The sequence below is a fragment of the Antedon mediterranea genome, chromosome 5, assembly GCF_964355755.1.
Source record: "Antedon mediterranea chromosome 5, ecAntMedi1.1, whole genome shotgun sequence".
NCBI lineage: Eukaryota > Metazoa > Echinodermata > Crinoidea > Comatulida > Antedonidae > Antedon > Antedon mediterranea.
In genome coordinates this window covers 29,731,775-29,744,453 of record NC_092674.1, presented here as the reverse complement: position 1 = coordinate 29,744,453, position 12,679 = coordinate 29,731,775, and the positions used below count along the sequence as shown (strand labels likewise).

Genomic DNA, 12,679 nt, shown 5'->3' with positions numbered 1-12,679 from the left:
AAGATTTATTGAGTTTATTTATTATTTTATATTTTGAGATACATTAAAAAGTAAATTTAAAAAGGTAATATTATTATTAGAAATTCCTGTCAAGATCACTCTCTGGCGCTAACGACGTTCCATAGTATGCTTCGTGACGTCATCATTGATGGCGGAAAGTTTGAAGAGATCAGACGACGTAAACATGAAAAGACCGTATTTAATTCACTATAATATTAGCTTAGGCCTAGGCCTTATATAAATATTGATAACTATAATGAGTATTGGCATCAACTCGAAAGAATGAAAGGTAAAAAAGGGAAAACTGGATTAAAAAAGGCAAGGAGACGAGGTAAGAAGTGTGCCAGGCTGGCATAGGAGGTAGGCTAGGCCTATCTAGAAGGCCCACCAGGCTAATTTTGTGTGGTGCACCGCGCGGGAGAAGGTTTTTTTTGGCCACTGTGTGTCAAAGGACGACAGTGGCATCATGAGCCGTCAGGTATGGAACGCCCACATTCATGGTGCGCCACCGAAGACAAATAAAAATAGATGTAGGCCTGGCCTACCTAGGAATTTAGAATTATTGTCATCTATTGTTGGCGTGAACATTTAATTTATTTTTATTAAACCTAGGCTAGGCCTAGTAGGCTAAAAATGCTAGGCTAGGCTAGGCTTGTTTAAACAAAATGAAAATGTTGGTTTGTCTTTAATTGAAATTACTCTTGCATTGAATTGAATTTCTCTTTAATTTTAATTATATATTATAGGCCTATAAATAAACAATATAAAATAGGTAAATTAAAGTTTGTGTGAATTATTTGTTTAGCACCAAAGGAGAATGTACAAGCATCGACAAGCTTGCCCCCTGAAGTTGAGGGTCAGCTCCGATGCTACCTGCGAGTTAGTGTAACTAAGATTGTTTGGACCATCTCAAATCCACCAGACATTGTGCATGTGAGACTTCGATGGTGGGGTGAACTCTCAAGCGGAACTGTATACAGGTTTGTATGTAGTGCTGTGTGAACACATGCTTAGCAAATAATGACTCCGATTTACATTTAAGCAACTTTCAAGTCATTTATCAATTTCAAGATTTGATTATTAAAATAAAATGTAAATATTTTTAGGCTTACTATGGCTAAGTAATACTGTTTGTTTAATATAGATGTGGAATTATACTGTACGTTTATACTACTGCATGCCTAAATCAACACACCTTTTTCCATTTCAGACCTTTCGACGTCAAGAATCATAAAAAATCAACTTTAAAATCAATTGCAAGATTCCCTATTAGATGTGGACCCAAACAGTTTGCAACGTATTTGAATGATATCCTTTATGTTTACAGGGCTCGCAGAATCCTAAAATATTTGGTTGCCCTTCGGGCAAGTAGGTTTTAGATTTTGGTTGCCCTCATCATTTTTTTACTTGCCCACTATTTTAACTTAATTTTAACGTTTTATACCGCGACTGCACCGCGAAAAAACGTCGGTGAAAAACGCCTATGCTTAATACACTGTGGTGTTTTTTTCGATGGATTTTAAAGTAGTGAAAAAAATTTTTCTAATTTTTTCAATTACACAGTGATGTAGGCCGATCTTTTAAGAACATTTTACAGTAATTTATTTTCTCATACGATCCTCCGTACAAGAGTTGCGATTGTTTAATTAACATGGTGTCCTGAAATCCCTTGAAAACGCTGTGTTATTTCTGTTGGTTACGCTTCGTTGCACGGCATTGTTTGTCATCGATCGAAGATGTGTTCCGTTACGTGAATGAATTCACGTGGGTTTACTTTGGGAGCAAAAACGTTTTGCTTCTATTGTGCAATGAAATTCCGAAATCAAGCTATTTTGCGATATTTAAAACGTAGTGGCCTAGACATGGCACTAATTATCTTACAATTATTTAATAGATATATCTAAAATATTGCCTATAGAAATGTAGGCCTCCTAAGCCTAAAAAGTTTAAACAAAGTACATATGAAGGTGATGAGCTTGTAACGCGTTGAAATCATAGAGAAGAAAAAAAAAAACAAACATCAACTGACGTCCGTCTACGTGACGTGAAACAATACGCATGCGTATAGCAAAAAACCTCACAGCAGCTGCCGTACGTAGTAGGAGCACATGGGTATGGTGTGTGGAGAGTGCGGGCTTGTGGAAGTTTACTTGTTGTTTCAGTAGAAGCTCGCACAGGTTGGATAAAAACAACCATCTGCTCGCACAAGTTGGTGATTGAAAACAACACAAGAGAACTGTGCCGAATTGTGGTGAAAACCACGTGCTCCGCCAAGTTGGAGTTTTTGAAAGTTCAACTCTCGGCGATACCCGAAGATTAGAAGTGTATTATTTTCAATGTTGATAATAAAAAATATACTGTAACTATTTAAGTATTCAATGTATTTATTAAATAAATTATTAGGCCTATTAAATTTATATTCTGTAATATTTATAAAAAAAATGGTAGGCCTACTTGCCTGTGTTAAAAACATCGGCCGCCGCCTATTTGGCACAGACAATTAAAATTACGTATCTATTATAATTTAATAATATACTGTATTTTCAATACAACTGTACATTTGAACAATAATTACAGTAATTCAGCAAATTATTTATTATTACACACAAAATACATAACATGAATGTAATTAAACATAGGCCTAATCTACTATCAGGCTGTAGGCCACATAATTAATACTAAGTAGTAGATTCAGATTTTATTACCACCGTAAAATGATGTCGATAATTGAGAAAAACAAAAACATACTAGCCCCTATTTTATTTGGTTTATACTGTAGTATAACTAGGGAGTTGTTAATTAGAAACTCCCTGGTATAATAACTTCAAATAAGTTAAAAGCCGAGAGTTCAACGCTTCCTATTTCGCGATCAATGGATGCCGCAAGAGACCGCGTGCTATATGACAGACCTGGAAACTCTATACGCAACGACTTGATACGCCCGACTGCATAGAAACACATGTTTTGGCTCCTGGAGATAACGTTCCATACCACCGAATTCCGATCCATACATTTACTTAACAAACACTACACTGGTCTCGACGTCAAGAGAATTCGTTCGTGCGCGACTATTATTTTCATTGTTACAGTTTTTCACAACCCCTGTAAAACATCGTGGACATTTTCGGTGATTTTAAGAGGTTGCCCGTTGGGACATGACATGTTAAATTTTAGTTGCCCGACGTATTTATTTGGTTGCCGCGGGACGTCGGGCAAGCGATTCTGCGAGCCCTGGTTTAACACAGTACTGTGGGTATTTGTCGCAGCCAGACATAAGATCAAAGGAATGTTAGGAGTTCCTATCTTGGCAAGGCAAGCTCAGTGTCCTGTTGTTAGATTGCCTTGGTAAGATCCATAACAGAAAAATGTAGAAAAACTAATATAAATAGCTGTTTTTCTTCCTCAGATATGTCCAAAGCTAGAAAAAACAAGGCCATATAGATGGCTGCAGTCGCGTGCTTAGTGTTTACCAACCGACCGACCAACCTACCAACTGACCGAAATTACTGAACATGTTTAAAAATGTTGAAATGTTTAAAAACAGTTATGTTTTTTTAATTTACACGTGCGTAGCCTGCCACTTTTGACATGCTCGTATAACGTAATTTCGAGTTGAAAAGTAAGTCAAGAAAACAGAAATCGGGCAAAAAGAGTGCGCAATAACATTTAACGTGCAGTGCGCGTGCAAAAATCTGCGCACTCATGGCAATTTTGTAAACGCTTAAAATTGTCTGAAACGTACTCTTATTTCATCAAAAATAAATTTTGAAAATTTTAAGCGCGCGTACGCATGCGTTACATGCGCTACGCACATAATTGTATTGCCATATGATGATTCATGCCCTGAAATTTATGAGTACCAAATTTTATTTAATTGTGATTCAAAGTTGTGAAGATATGATTACAAACGTGATTTCGTTAAATCGTGCGTAGACCGCATATTTTTTTATTGCGCACCGTGAAAACATAACCACATCGATTCCTGGCCATAAGGAATATACTGTGAAAAATTGACTTAGCTAGATTAAACTGATATCAAGATAAGGTCAGAAAGCGATAAAACGCATAGTGATACAGGACCGACAGACAGACCGACCGACTGACATAGTGAACTATAGAGTCGCTTCCACGCGACTAAAAATGAGTGGACAATGTTTTACAATCATTTTTCATCATTTACTGACCTTTAACCTTAACTTACCGTATACATATGGGAACAGCTGTGTTTGAGGTATTACGTGGGCAAACTATGACATTGATGGGTAAAGCACAAATAAATGAAATTGGACATCTGGCACCTACAAGACCAATTAATGGGCAAGTTGTTTTATTTGTCTTGATCTAATTATATGTTATTTTTGGTGGTTTTTTAATGAATAGTTGATGTATTTTTACTTATGTTCTACAACAGTTCTTTTGTTTGTATTGTATAGATTGTTTAATGTGTTTTCTAATAAGAATGCAGAGAAGATTGCTGAGCTCCAGATCAGCCTTGTTTTTGAGCCACTTCCAGGTAGGTAGAAACTTATACAAATTTATGTTTTATACCAGATCAAAATTCAAAAAACTTATTTCCAATCGTCTTTCTTGTTTTAAATGCATAGATAAGAATCCCTCCTTTTCAAGCCCCCCTAATCAGTTCAAAATTAATAACCCCTATTAATACGCTTTGTTGGGTCCTTAATATGTCCCTTTAAAAGGAGTGCTACTGTTTAATACACACAAAATAACCGCTGTATCAGGGAATTACCACCTATCTGATAGGACAGTGATTGATTTACTATTGGTAATTCCTTGGCCACATGTGCTTAAAGACATAAATCAAAAATTGTCTTTATATGAATAGAATACAGAATAAAGCTATAATTAATTTTTTTATGTTAATATGAAATTTTTCTTTAAATTTTAGTTTCATATGAAAGTTCCAGCTCAATGCCCACTACCGACATGAGTATGCTGCCTAGAGAAAGTGACAGGTCTGGAAATGTCAGCTCAGCGTCAAGAAGAGATGATGCTCTAAAACAACAACCGATCAGCTATCAGCATTCTGTCGCCTCCACCAATGATCCATCTCCAAGATCAAAGATAAAGGTTCATTTTTTAATATTAGCAGTTTTATTTAGTTGTATAATCTCGCTCTACCCCCTCATTTAAGCTCTGTCTACACTATCAAACTAGTTTGACAAAAAAAGTGTGATTGACCCATATATGGTAGTGATATGTCATCATCATGTCCATATATGGTCACATCACATTTTTTTGTCACAAAAAGTTTGATAGTGTAGACAGAGCTTTAGACTCGGTCCCGTCCCATGCTTCTAGTCATAGTGTAATTCCACATTGATTTACGATGGGAATATACTTGTTGAATAAAATGGTAACATTTGATTGAAAAAAAAAATTTTTTTTTTTTAAATTGTATTTTTAGTTACTTAGTTTTTTAATATTTAGCAGCTTTATTGATTTTTATATAATCTCATCTGTTCTCCTCACGACCCCCACCATAACCCTAATTTAGCCTCAGTCCTCTCACTATGCTTTATCAGAGTGTAATATCACAGTTAAAAATATTTACAATAGTAAACAAAGGTTTATAATATTTATATTGTATTTTCAGGAACCTAGAACCAACATTCGCGTTGATAGTGATTATAGCTTTGTGATTGGTCCAGGGTACACAGCTGGTCTGTCTAGTAAGGATACAACAACCGACGTCTCTAAGATGGAGACCAAATTTGATGAATATAAATCTAAACAAAACAAAGGTAACAATCAAATTCTTTTTTATTTTCTATTTTTTGTTGTGCTCATTTCTAACAATCCAAGTGCTAATAAATATAAACATGTCCTGTATTTTCTGAAACAACTGAGTAAAAACTGTTACTAAACTTTTTTAAATTCATTTCTTTTAAATAGAGTATCTTAGAAAATCTGATTCCGCTATTTTGGAAACAGAAATATTAAAACCGCCAACTGTTGCGCTACATCCGCTGAAGGGGGAAGGCTCGGACTTAATCAGTAACCTGTTAAACAGAGGCACACAACTACGAAACAATATGATTCAAGCGGAACTTGATTCATGGAAAAATCCTGCAATGCTCGCATCTCAACCTCTGTAAGGTTATTATAACATTAGTTTATTAAAAAATTACTATTGCAATAGTTGGAGAGACATGCCCTTATTTTGGCAGCTGTTATCTCTCCTCAATGCTCATTTTTTATGTTTCACTGAAAGCAATAAATAAAATTTAGACAATAATCAAGGCTTCAATAAAAAACAAAAAATAAAATTTGCTAATATTAAACTGATAAAATACACAAATGAAAACAAATACTGATAGATTGAACATAGAAATAATAGTTTTTATCATGATGGTGGTAAAACAACTTGTTTAAATTAATACATTTAAAATTATCGTTTGGAGGAAGTGAAACTAGTGTCAATATAGGCGTAGGCATATTCATTTTCTGGTTCTTCAATAACATAATAGCTTTCTGACAGTTGGACTGGCACTTTGGCAAAAGGAGTAGCCTTTTTTATTCCGGGGGAGAGCGGCATTTTAGGGGGCACTAAGGACTCTGATGCGTTTTCACAAATTTTGTTGAGCTTGGTCAGCGATCCTCCTGTGTGTTTGGCATTCAGCATCCTACTAACAAACTCTGATTTGGTAGAAGCTAATGAGCTGATTGCTGACTGTGATCTTTGCACTCCTTTCGTCGGTTTTACCGGGAAATTCGGTTTTGCCGGGAAATTCGGTTTTGCAGGTTTATACTTGCTGTCAAAGACTGGTCTTGGTTTAGCATGTTTGTTGTCTTTCGTAGACGGTAGCATATCATTCTCGTACGTGTCGTCGTATGTGCCTTCTTCCTCGCAGATTTTCAGATAATCCTGTTGTTTAGAGCTCTTAAGGTCTTCAGCGTTTTCTTTATGTTGTAAATTTGTTAAAACAGTTGGACGTGTTAAAAATTGGAAAAGCTGTTTTTTCGGATTGTCCTCAACCGTTTCTGAACGATTGTCAGTGACTTGTTGATGTTGTGAACCAATATCACCAGCTTCTATTGGCTGTATCTCACCAGTAGTGGTGGTTACTTTGGCACTTATTGCTGGCCCTGGTGTAGCTTTGATGGTCAGCTTCTTAAGCACCATAGCTAGTACAAACGTGTTGAGCAAGACAACCAACAAAGTAAGACATTGTAGTGTGATTAATGCATCTTCCATTTTTTCAGTCAACTGGATATTCACTATAAAAAATATATTTAAGGAAAAAATTAATAATATACTGTAAAAAAATATTAAAACATATCAATATTCTAGAATAGATTAATTCTTTGATTAAAAATCATTAAATTGTAGAATTGTGTTTCCATAGGTGTTTGATGACCAGGGTAATAATGTGAAGTGCTTAGAAGCATTGTGCAATAAGCGCTATAAGAACGAATATTATTATTATAATTATGGAAGCACTTTTTGACATTATGATATGCAGTTACCATTTTTGTGCTTTATTACAACATATCACAGTTTATTGAAGTTTCCAGCTAAAGTAAACTAGTATCTAACCAAATGATGTGTTTGTCTAGTACAGTCCAGGAATCTGATCGTTTTTCCCCTACCTAGATATTGAGGTAGCCTTTATGCAGTTTAGAAAGCATAGCATTCTCTATTTTCCTGTCTAACTGTTAAATGTGGTTAAAATAAATAATAAACTTTTATACCTTAATACATACCTCTGTTCTGGATAATTAATGCTTTTAATAGATAGCCCTGTGTGTAACCTTTATAAAAGGTATTCATGCATTGTTGTTTGTAGACACATTTAAATGTTGCTGTTCTAAGCTGTTGTTCTCAACTTGTTGGAGTCATTACTGAAACTTGTTCTCATGTAGTACCAGTAGTTTCTATAATGTATAAACATCAAAATAAGACTCCAGTTTCTATTCTTACTTATATCCTTGTTTCATTTAGCTACTATATTACAGAATACTACATCTCTGTATTTCAAATACTAAAAATAAGACATTCATTTTCAGTTCTGTACATGAACAATTATTCCATATAAAATAAAAATTTAAATTAATTAATTAAAATAAATGTTTTTATTACTTTATGTAATTATCTAGGAAAAACTTAATGTTTTAAAAAATAGTATTCTAATTATGTCATTACATTTTTATCGTAACATATATATATATATATATATATATATTACTATGACGTTATCCAGGTTCCTTCACTTGCACTGATGAAGGGCTAGTGTTGCCCAAAACTCTGCTAACTTTTCTGGCTGTTTACTTTATCGTTTTGATTTAGCTTTTCGCTTTTTATTTTTGTATCTCCATTGAGATCCAGCCACTGATACCCACAGCATTGTCATTTTTTTCAGTAATTTGCCTTTGGATTTATATATATATAACATATATATTACGTAATATATATCGTTACGGATAACATACAACATATAATAGGTATAAATTATCAAGGAATATTTTCAAAAAGATCACATTCATTTATGATTTACTGTACTTTTATATTCTATATTGTTTATTTTTAGACGTAGATCTGATGAGTTACTACACGTTTTAGAAAGTGATACAAGACATCAATTACCTGCTAGTGTCAGAGGTCATGAGATCATGGACCCTTTCAGGGTTGATACCCATGATTCCACTGAGTTCAATGACCTTGAAACTAGGACAGTAGAGCTTGTATTAGGGGATGCAGTTCCTAACAATAAGTTAAAACTGCTTCAAAAATTCCAGGTACTGTTTAATAAAAAAAAATCACTTATCCCTATTTTAACTATGATGTCCTCATCCATCTTCCCCTCCCCTCCATTTTTGTCTTCCTACTTTTTCCCTCTTTATATTTATTTCACCTCCGGTTCATCTTGTCCCACCCCTTTATCTCCCATGTTCTCAACAACTGTAATCTATCCATTAAACATTAATTTACAAATTTAACGCAATCCTTTTTTAAACACCCTTTGTAATGAGATGCACTTTGCGTTCCATACTTGCTCATCATGTTTAGCATGTTGACTCTTCATCCCAAACATGTGTTGTTAACCATTGTTGTTCAGGGGTGGATTCACAAATTGTGATGATAAGATAGGACATCAAATTAAACTCAGCCCTTCATTTTACCATTTTTAGGCCTTGAGGCCCTCCTCCCCTTTATTTCAAAATTCTGGATACGCCACTGTTGTTATTAAGGTTTGTTCCCCAATGATTTGTCTGAGTACCACATGTTTGTTTTAAACAGGATGATGTAGATGCAGTTAGTGTGTCATCTAACAGTGATGCTGATGGTGGTATGATGAGTGAGTTAGAAGATCCGATTCATGATGACACCATACTGAAAGAGTTATTCTACAAAAATGTTGTGAGTACAAGGTTTACTATTTACTTATTTTGTTATGTTTTCTTTTTTTTATTTACCAAAAAAATTAATTATAAACATTGTAAACATAAATAAAAACATAATAAATCATGGGAAGGGCTAAAAAAAATAGTCACAACTTTTCAAGTCCCTAAACATCGAAGAATAAATAGTTAGGGCAGATGTATATAATACATAATGAATGGTACAGTTCATCACAAGAATAACAAACATTTAGCATTTATTTCTGAAACTCCAGAAAATGTCATAATTAAGACTTAAAGATGTTTTGTACCCCAAAACCATGAAAAATGAAGATTAAATCATACGTTGAATAGGTTATTTTGTAGGTTTAATAAAGTGAATCACTTTTGTAGAAAAAAACGAAAAAAAAAAATGTTTTCACTTAAAAAAAAACAACATAATAAATGGTTGAAATCAAACAAAATCCATTGGCTGGCAGGTAAATATGTTTTGTTTATAAAAAAACAAATATTGTAAAAATTATTTTTCAGAGGGACAATACATCTAAGTTTTTGACTGCTGATTGTTCTAAATATATTTTGTTATTTTCTGTTTTTAATAAAGGAAAGCAGTAGCGATAGTTTAAGTGACATTCTCAGCAGTGAAGATGAAAAACTAAACCAAAGCAATAATCGATCAATATCAATAGATGATCCTGGTAATATTGTAAGTACAAAGTGATGTGCCCAAATATTGTAGTGATATGACATCATCTATCTCATCTCATCATAAAAAAAAAATCAAAAAAAAAATCTGTATATGGGCACATCACATTTTTATGTCACATAAAGTTTTATAGTGTAGACAGAGCTTTAGTTTAAATGATTGTTTTATTAACAATCAGGTGCAAGTAGGCCCAATACTTGGAATCAAAACTTAAGCCCTTTCACTTTCTCAACTGTAATTGTGTTTTCATTTGTGTTAAAGTTCAGTCTTACTAAAATAATAATAGTTCATGATAGTTTATTCTTATATAATGCATATAAGCAAGCTCTCAATGCGCTGCACATTATTACTCCTGTTATTTTTTGGATCAAACACGTATGGAATCATAATAATACAGCTAGTAATCAGCGCAAAGTTGTGTCTTGATCTAACCGGTGACCATTTTATCCATCTGAGTGGAGAGAGGAAAACGTAAGTAAAGTGTCTTGCCTATGATACAAGCAATGCGGCGAGAGTTTGATTCGATCTCACGATCAGTAATCTAACGTCCAGCACACTACACCACACACCCTGAAACCAAATAATTTGTGCAGTTTTTGTTTCAACCTAATTTGTTTACAGCGCCCTCCATCAAGAAAATCTTCAAGAGTTAGTAGTCGACAGGGAAGTCACTCATCCCAACCAGACACCGGTAGAGAACTAGGTCATAGGTTACAGAATCGTGATGATGTCAGTGATGATGATGTACACAGTCTGTCAGCAAGGAGTGAAGGATCCAGAGTGTCTTTTGATGATGTCATTGAAGACGAAGTGAAAGGTCATGGTGAGTTGTTGATAATTTTGTTTTTGTTTATGTCTAAATGTGAATTTAGATAAATAATCTTTTTTAAATATTGTTAGATATATTTATCTAAACTTTGGTTAATTTTGGTTAATTTATTTGTAGAGTTTGTTTATGCCTGTGAATTTAGATAAATAATTTTTGTAAATATTGTTAGATATATTTATTTATTTGTTTACTATGCACCCTTGAATATGCGATGCGGTCCAAGAAACAAACAGAACAGAACAATGTTGAGGAAAATGACATGAAAAACTAAGCTAAAACTATTTACAATACAATACAACAAGCAACAAAACATACTATAAATACATCATTGGCAGTACTTTATATATACAGTTAATTTATATGTAATATATTTTCGCATTTATTAAAAACATGGTAAAACATTTCCTACAATAGGTTTCAATGTCGTAGAAGGACTGAGCATTGAACGATTGACCTTGCTTGGAAGGGTCAATGTTGCAAGGGTCAATATAGATCACATGATACTAGAAAACATATCTTCTGAAGCACCCACCCCTTCAAGAACCCCTAAGAGTCGTAAACTTAAAAGCCGACCACCTAGACCAGTGCAGAAACGCAAAAGGTGAGCGAGCGAGTAATTAATTTGTTTGTCAACATTTTGTAAATTTTAGATCAATTAAAATATCAATAAATATTATTATCATTGTCCCCATGTTAATCAGTCCTTATTTTATAATTCAATAGAACGTACTTGGTCGAGTATAAATTTCCTGTAGTAGCTACTTCTCGAGATGGAGGGTCAAAGGTCACAACAGCTACAGAGGTTATGCGTTTGGCTTCAAAGAAAGTGCAAGAATCCAGTAAGAACTGTTTTTATTTTTCTTTGAATTTTTTTTTTATATTTTGAAGATAATTTTAAAGTTGACAGTTATCTGAAAAAAAGACTTGGTTAAACTTTAATATGATTTTATGAATAAATATTTAAATGTAGTGCAGATAAAAACTTTTTAAATTTAAATTCCTTTTTTTTTTTAAAGATGTGACTTTCACACACCGGTCCGTCTTCCCCGTAAGATTTGATGAAACAGCTGTCAACAGATGGTGGCAGCATTTACTCGTCTTTAAAATATTTACAAGAACAGCTGGGCAAAAAACAGTAAGGCTATTTTGATACCACAAATTATGAAAAAATTATTTTAAACATTTTCAACAACAAAATATACATTAAATGGAGTTAAAATGGTATATAAAACTGCAATAAATTAATTAAAAGCTTTTTAAAAATTAAAAATTTTTATATTTTTTATTGAACTGTGTTACATGCTGATCATTGAGGCCATACAGTACAAAAATACATTTCATAAAAATTCAATAAAAAAACTACTATCAAATTGTAATAGAATTTCAAGTTCCATAAAATTCAAAATATTATTTAATGTATATAAAAAATACTAATAATAAAAATACATTATTTTGATATATACACAAAGAAGTTCTTTACATAAACAGTGCATTTATATAAAGATTTTGCAGTAAGGAATAATTGCTAAACCTTTATTTAACTTTAGCCTGACCTATTGGGAGTTGCAAGTGTTTCGTTGCGGTCTGTCTTGGAGTCATCTGGGCTTGGCATTCAGGTTGAGATACCTGTTAAGGACAAGAAAGATAGAGGGCGGTGGTCTGGCTCCGACAGTGACAAGCTGAATGAGGACGGCGACAAAATTGTCGCTCATTTACAGGTATAGTATTTTGGCAAAATTAGAAAAAAAACAACCATACCAATATGATCAGTGACATCCGAC

General features: G+C 33.6%; 4 protein-coding genes across 4 annotated transcripts; 3 read left to right on the top strand and 1 right to left on the bottom strand.

Moving 5' to 3' along the window:
• Window positions 1–158: 158 nt before the first annotated feature.
• On the top strand, window positions 159–1,379 carry LOC140049914 (C2 domain-containing protein 3-like). The gene is made up of 3 exons (XM_072094868.1): window positions 159–331; window positions 806–980; window positions 1,211–1,379. The coding sequence occupies exons 1-3, from the start codon at window positions 283–285 to the stop codon at window positions 1,377–1,379; spliced, it is 393 nt and encodes a 130-aa protein (XP_071950969.1). The 5' UTR covers window positions 159–282.
• A 2,831-nt stretch (window positions 1,380–4,210) lies between these two features.
• LOC140049913 (C2 domain-containing protein 3-like) lies at window positions 4,211–5,638 on the top strand (the record flags this gene model as incomplete). Its single annotated transcript, XM_072094867.1, has 4 exons — window positions 4,211–4,317; window positions 4,434–4,513; window positions 4,910–5,091; window positions 5,618–5,638. Coding segments are annotated over exons 1-4 (390 nt in total), but the record flags the coding sequence as incomplete, so codon positions are not given.
• A 359-nt stretch (window positions 5,639–5,997) lies between these two features.
• LOC140050366 (C2 domain-containing protein 3-like) lies at window positions 5,998–12,670 on the top strand. The gene is made up of 9 exons (XM_072095530.1): window positions 5,998–6,115; window positions 8,553–8,760; window positions 9,263–9,382; window positions 9,968–10,069; window positions 10,691–10,892; window positions 11,313–11,499; window positions 11,622–11,737; window positions 11,915–12,033; window positions 12,446–12,670. The coding sequence occupies exons 1-9, from the start codon at window positions 6,057–6,059 to the stop codon at window positions 12,620–12,622; spliced, it is 1,290 nt and encodes a 429-aa protein (XP_071951631.1). The 5' UTR covers window positions 5,998–6,056; the 3' UTR covers window positions 12,623–12,670.
• Window positions 6,108–7,846, bottom strand: LOC140050367 (uncharacterized). The gene is made up of 2 exons (XM_072095531.1): window positions 7,729–7,846; window positions 6,108–7,242 (listed from the first exon to the last, which is right to left on the bottom strand). Exons 1-2 carry the CDS (start codon window positions 7,793–7,795, stop codon window positions 6,413–6,415), a joined length of 897 nt encoding a protein of 298 aa, XP_071951632.1. The 5' UTR covers window positions 7,796–7,846; the 3' UTR covers window positions 6,108–6,412.
• Window positions 12,671–12,679: the final 9 nt, after the last annotated feature.

What these genes read in the sequence shown, in the direction of transcription:
- LOC140049914 (XM_072094868.1), top strand. Translation starts at nt 283, where the DNA reads ATGAAAGGTAAAAAAGGGAAAACTGGATTAAAAAAGGCAAGGAGACGA. An exon ending in AAAAAAGGCAAGGAGACGAG is followed by an intron (nt 332 to 805) that starts GTAAGAAGTGTG and finishes TTATTTGTTTAG; the next exon opens with CACCAAAGGAGAATGTACAA. An exon ending in TCAAGCGGAACTGTATACAG is followed by an intron (nt 981 to 1,210) that starts GTTTGTATGTAG and finishes TTTCCATTTCAG; the next exon opens with ACCTTTCGACGTCAAGAATC.
- LOC140050366 (XM_072095530.1), top strand. Translation starts at nt 6,057, where the DNA reads ATGATTCAAGCGGAACTTGATTCATGGAAAAATCCTGCAATGCTCGCA. An exon ending in AACTGCTTCAAAAATTCCAG is followed by an intron (nt 8,761 to 9,262) that starts GTACTGTTTAAT and finishes TGTTTTAAACAG; the next exon opens with GATGATGTAGATGCAGTTAG. An exon ending in AGTTATTCTACAAAAATGTT is followed by an intron (nt 9,383 to 9,967) that starts GTGAGTACAAGG and finishes TTTTTAATAAAG; the next exon opens with GAAAGCAGTAGCGATAGTTT.
- LOC140050367 (XM_072095531.1), bottom strand. Translation starts at nt 7,795, where the DNA reads ATGAATACCTTTTATAAAGGTTACACACAGGGCTATCTATTAAAAGCA. An exon ending in ATTAATTATCCAGAACAGAG is followed by an intron (nt 7,243 to 7,728) that starts GTATGTATTAAG and finishes TATTTTTTATAG; the next exon opens with TGAATATCCAGTTGACTGAA.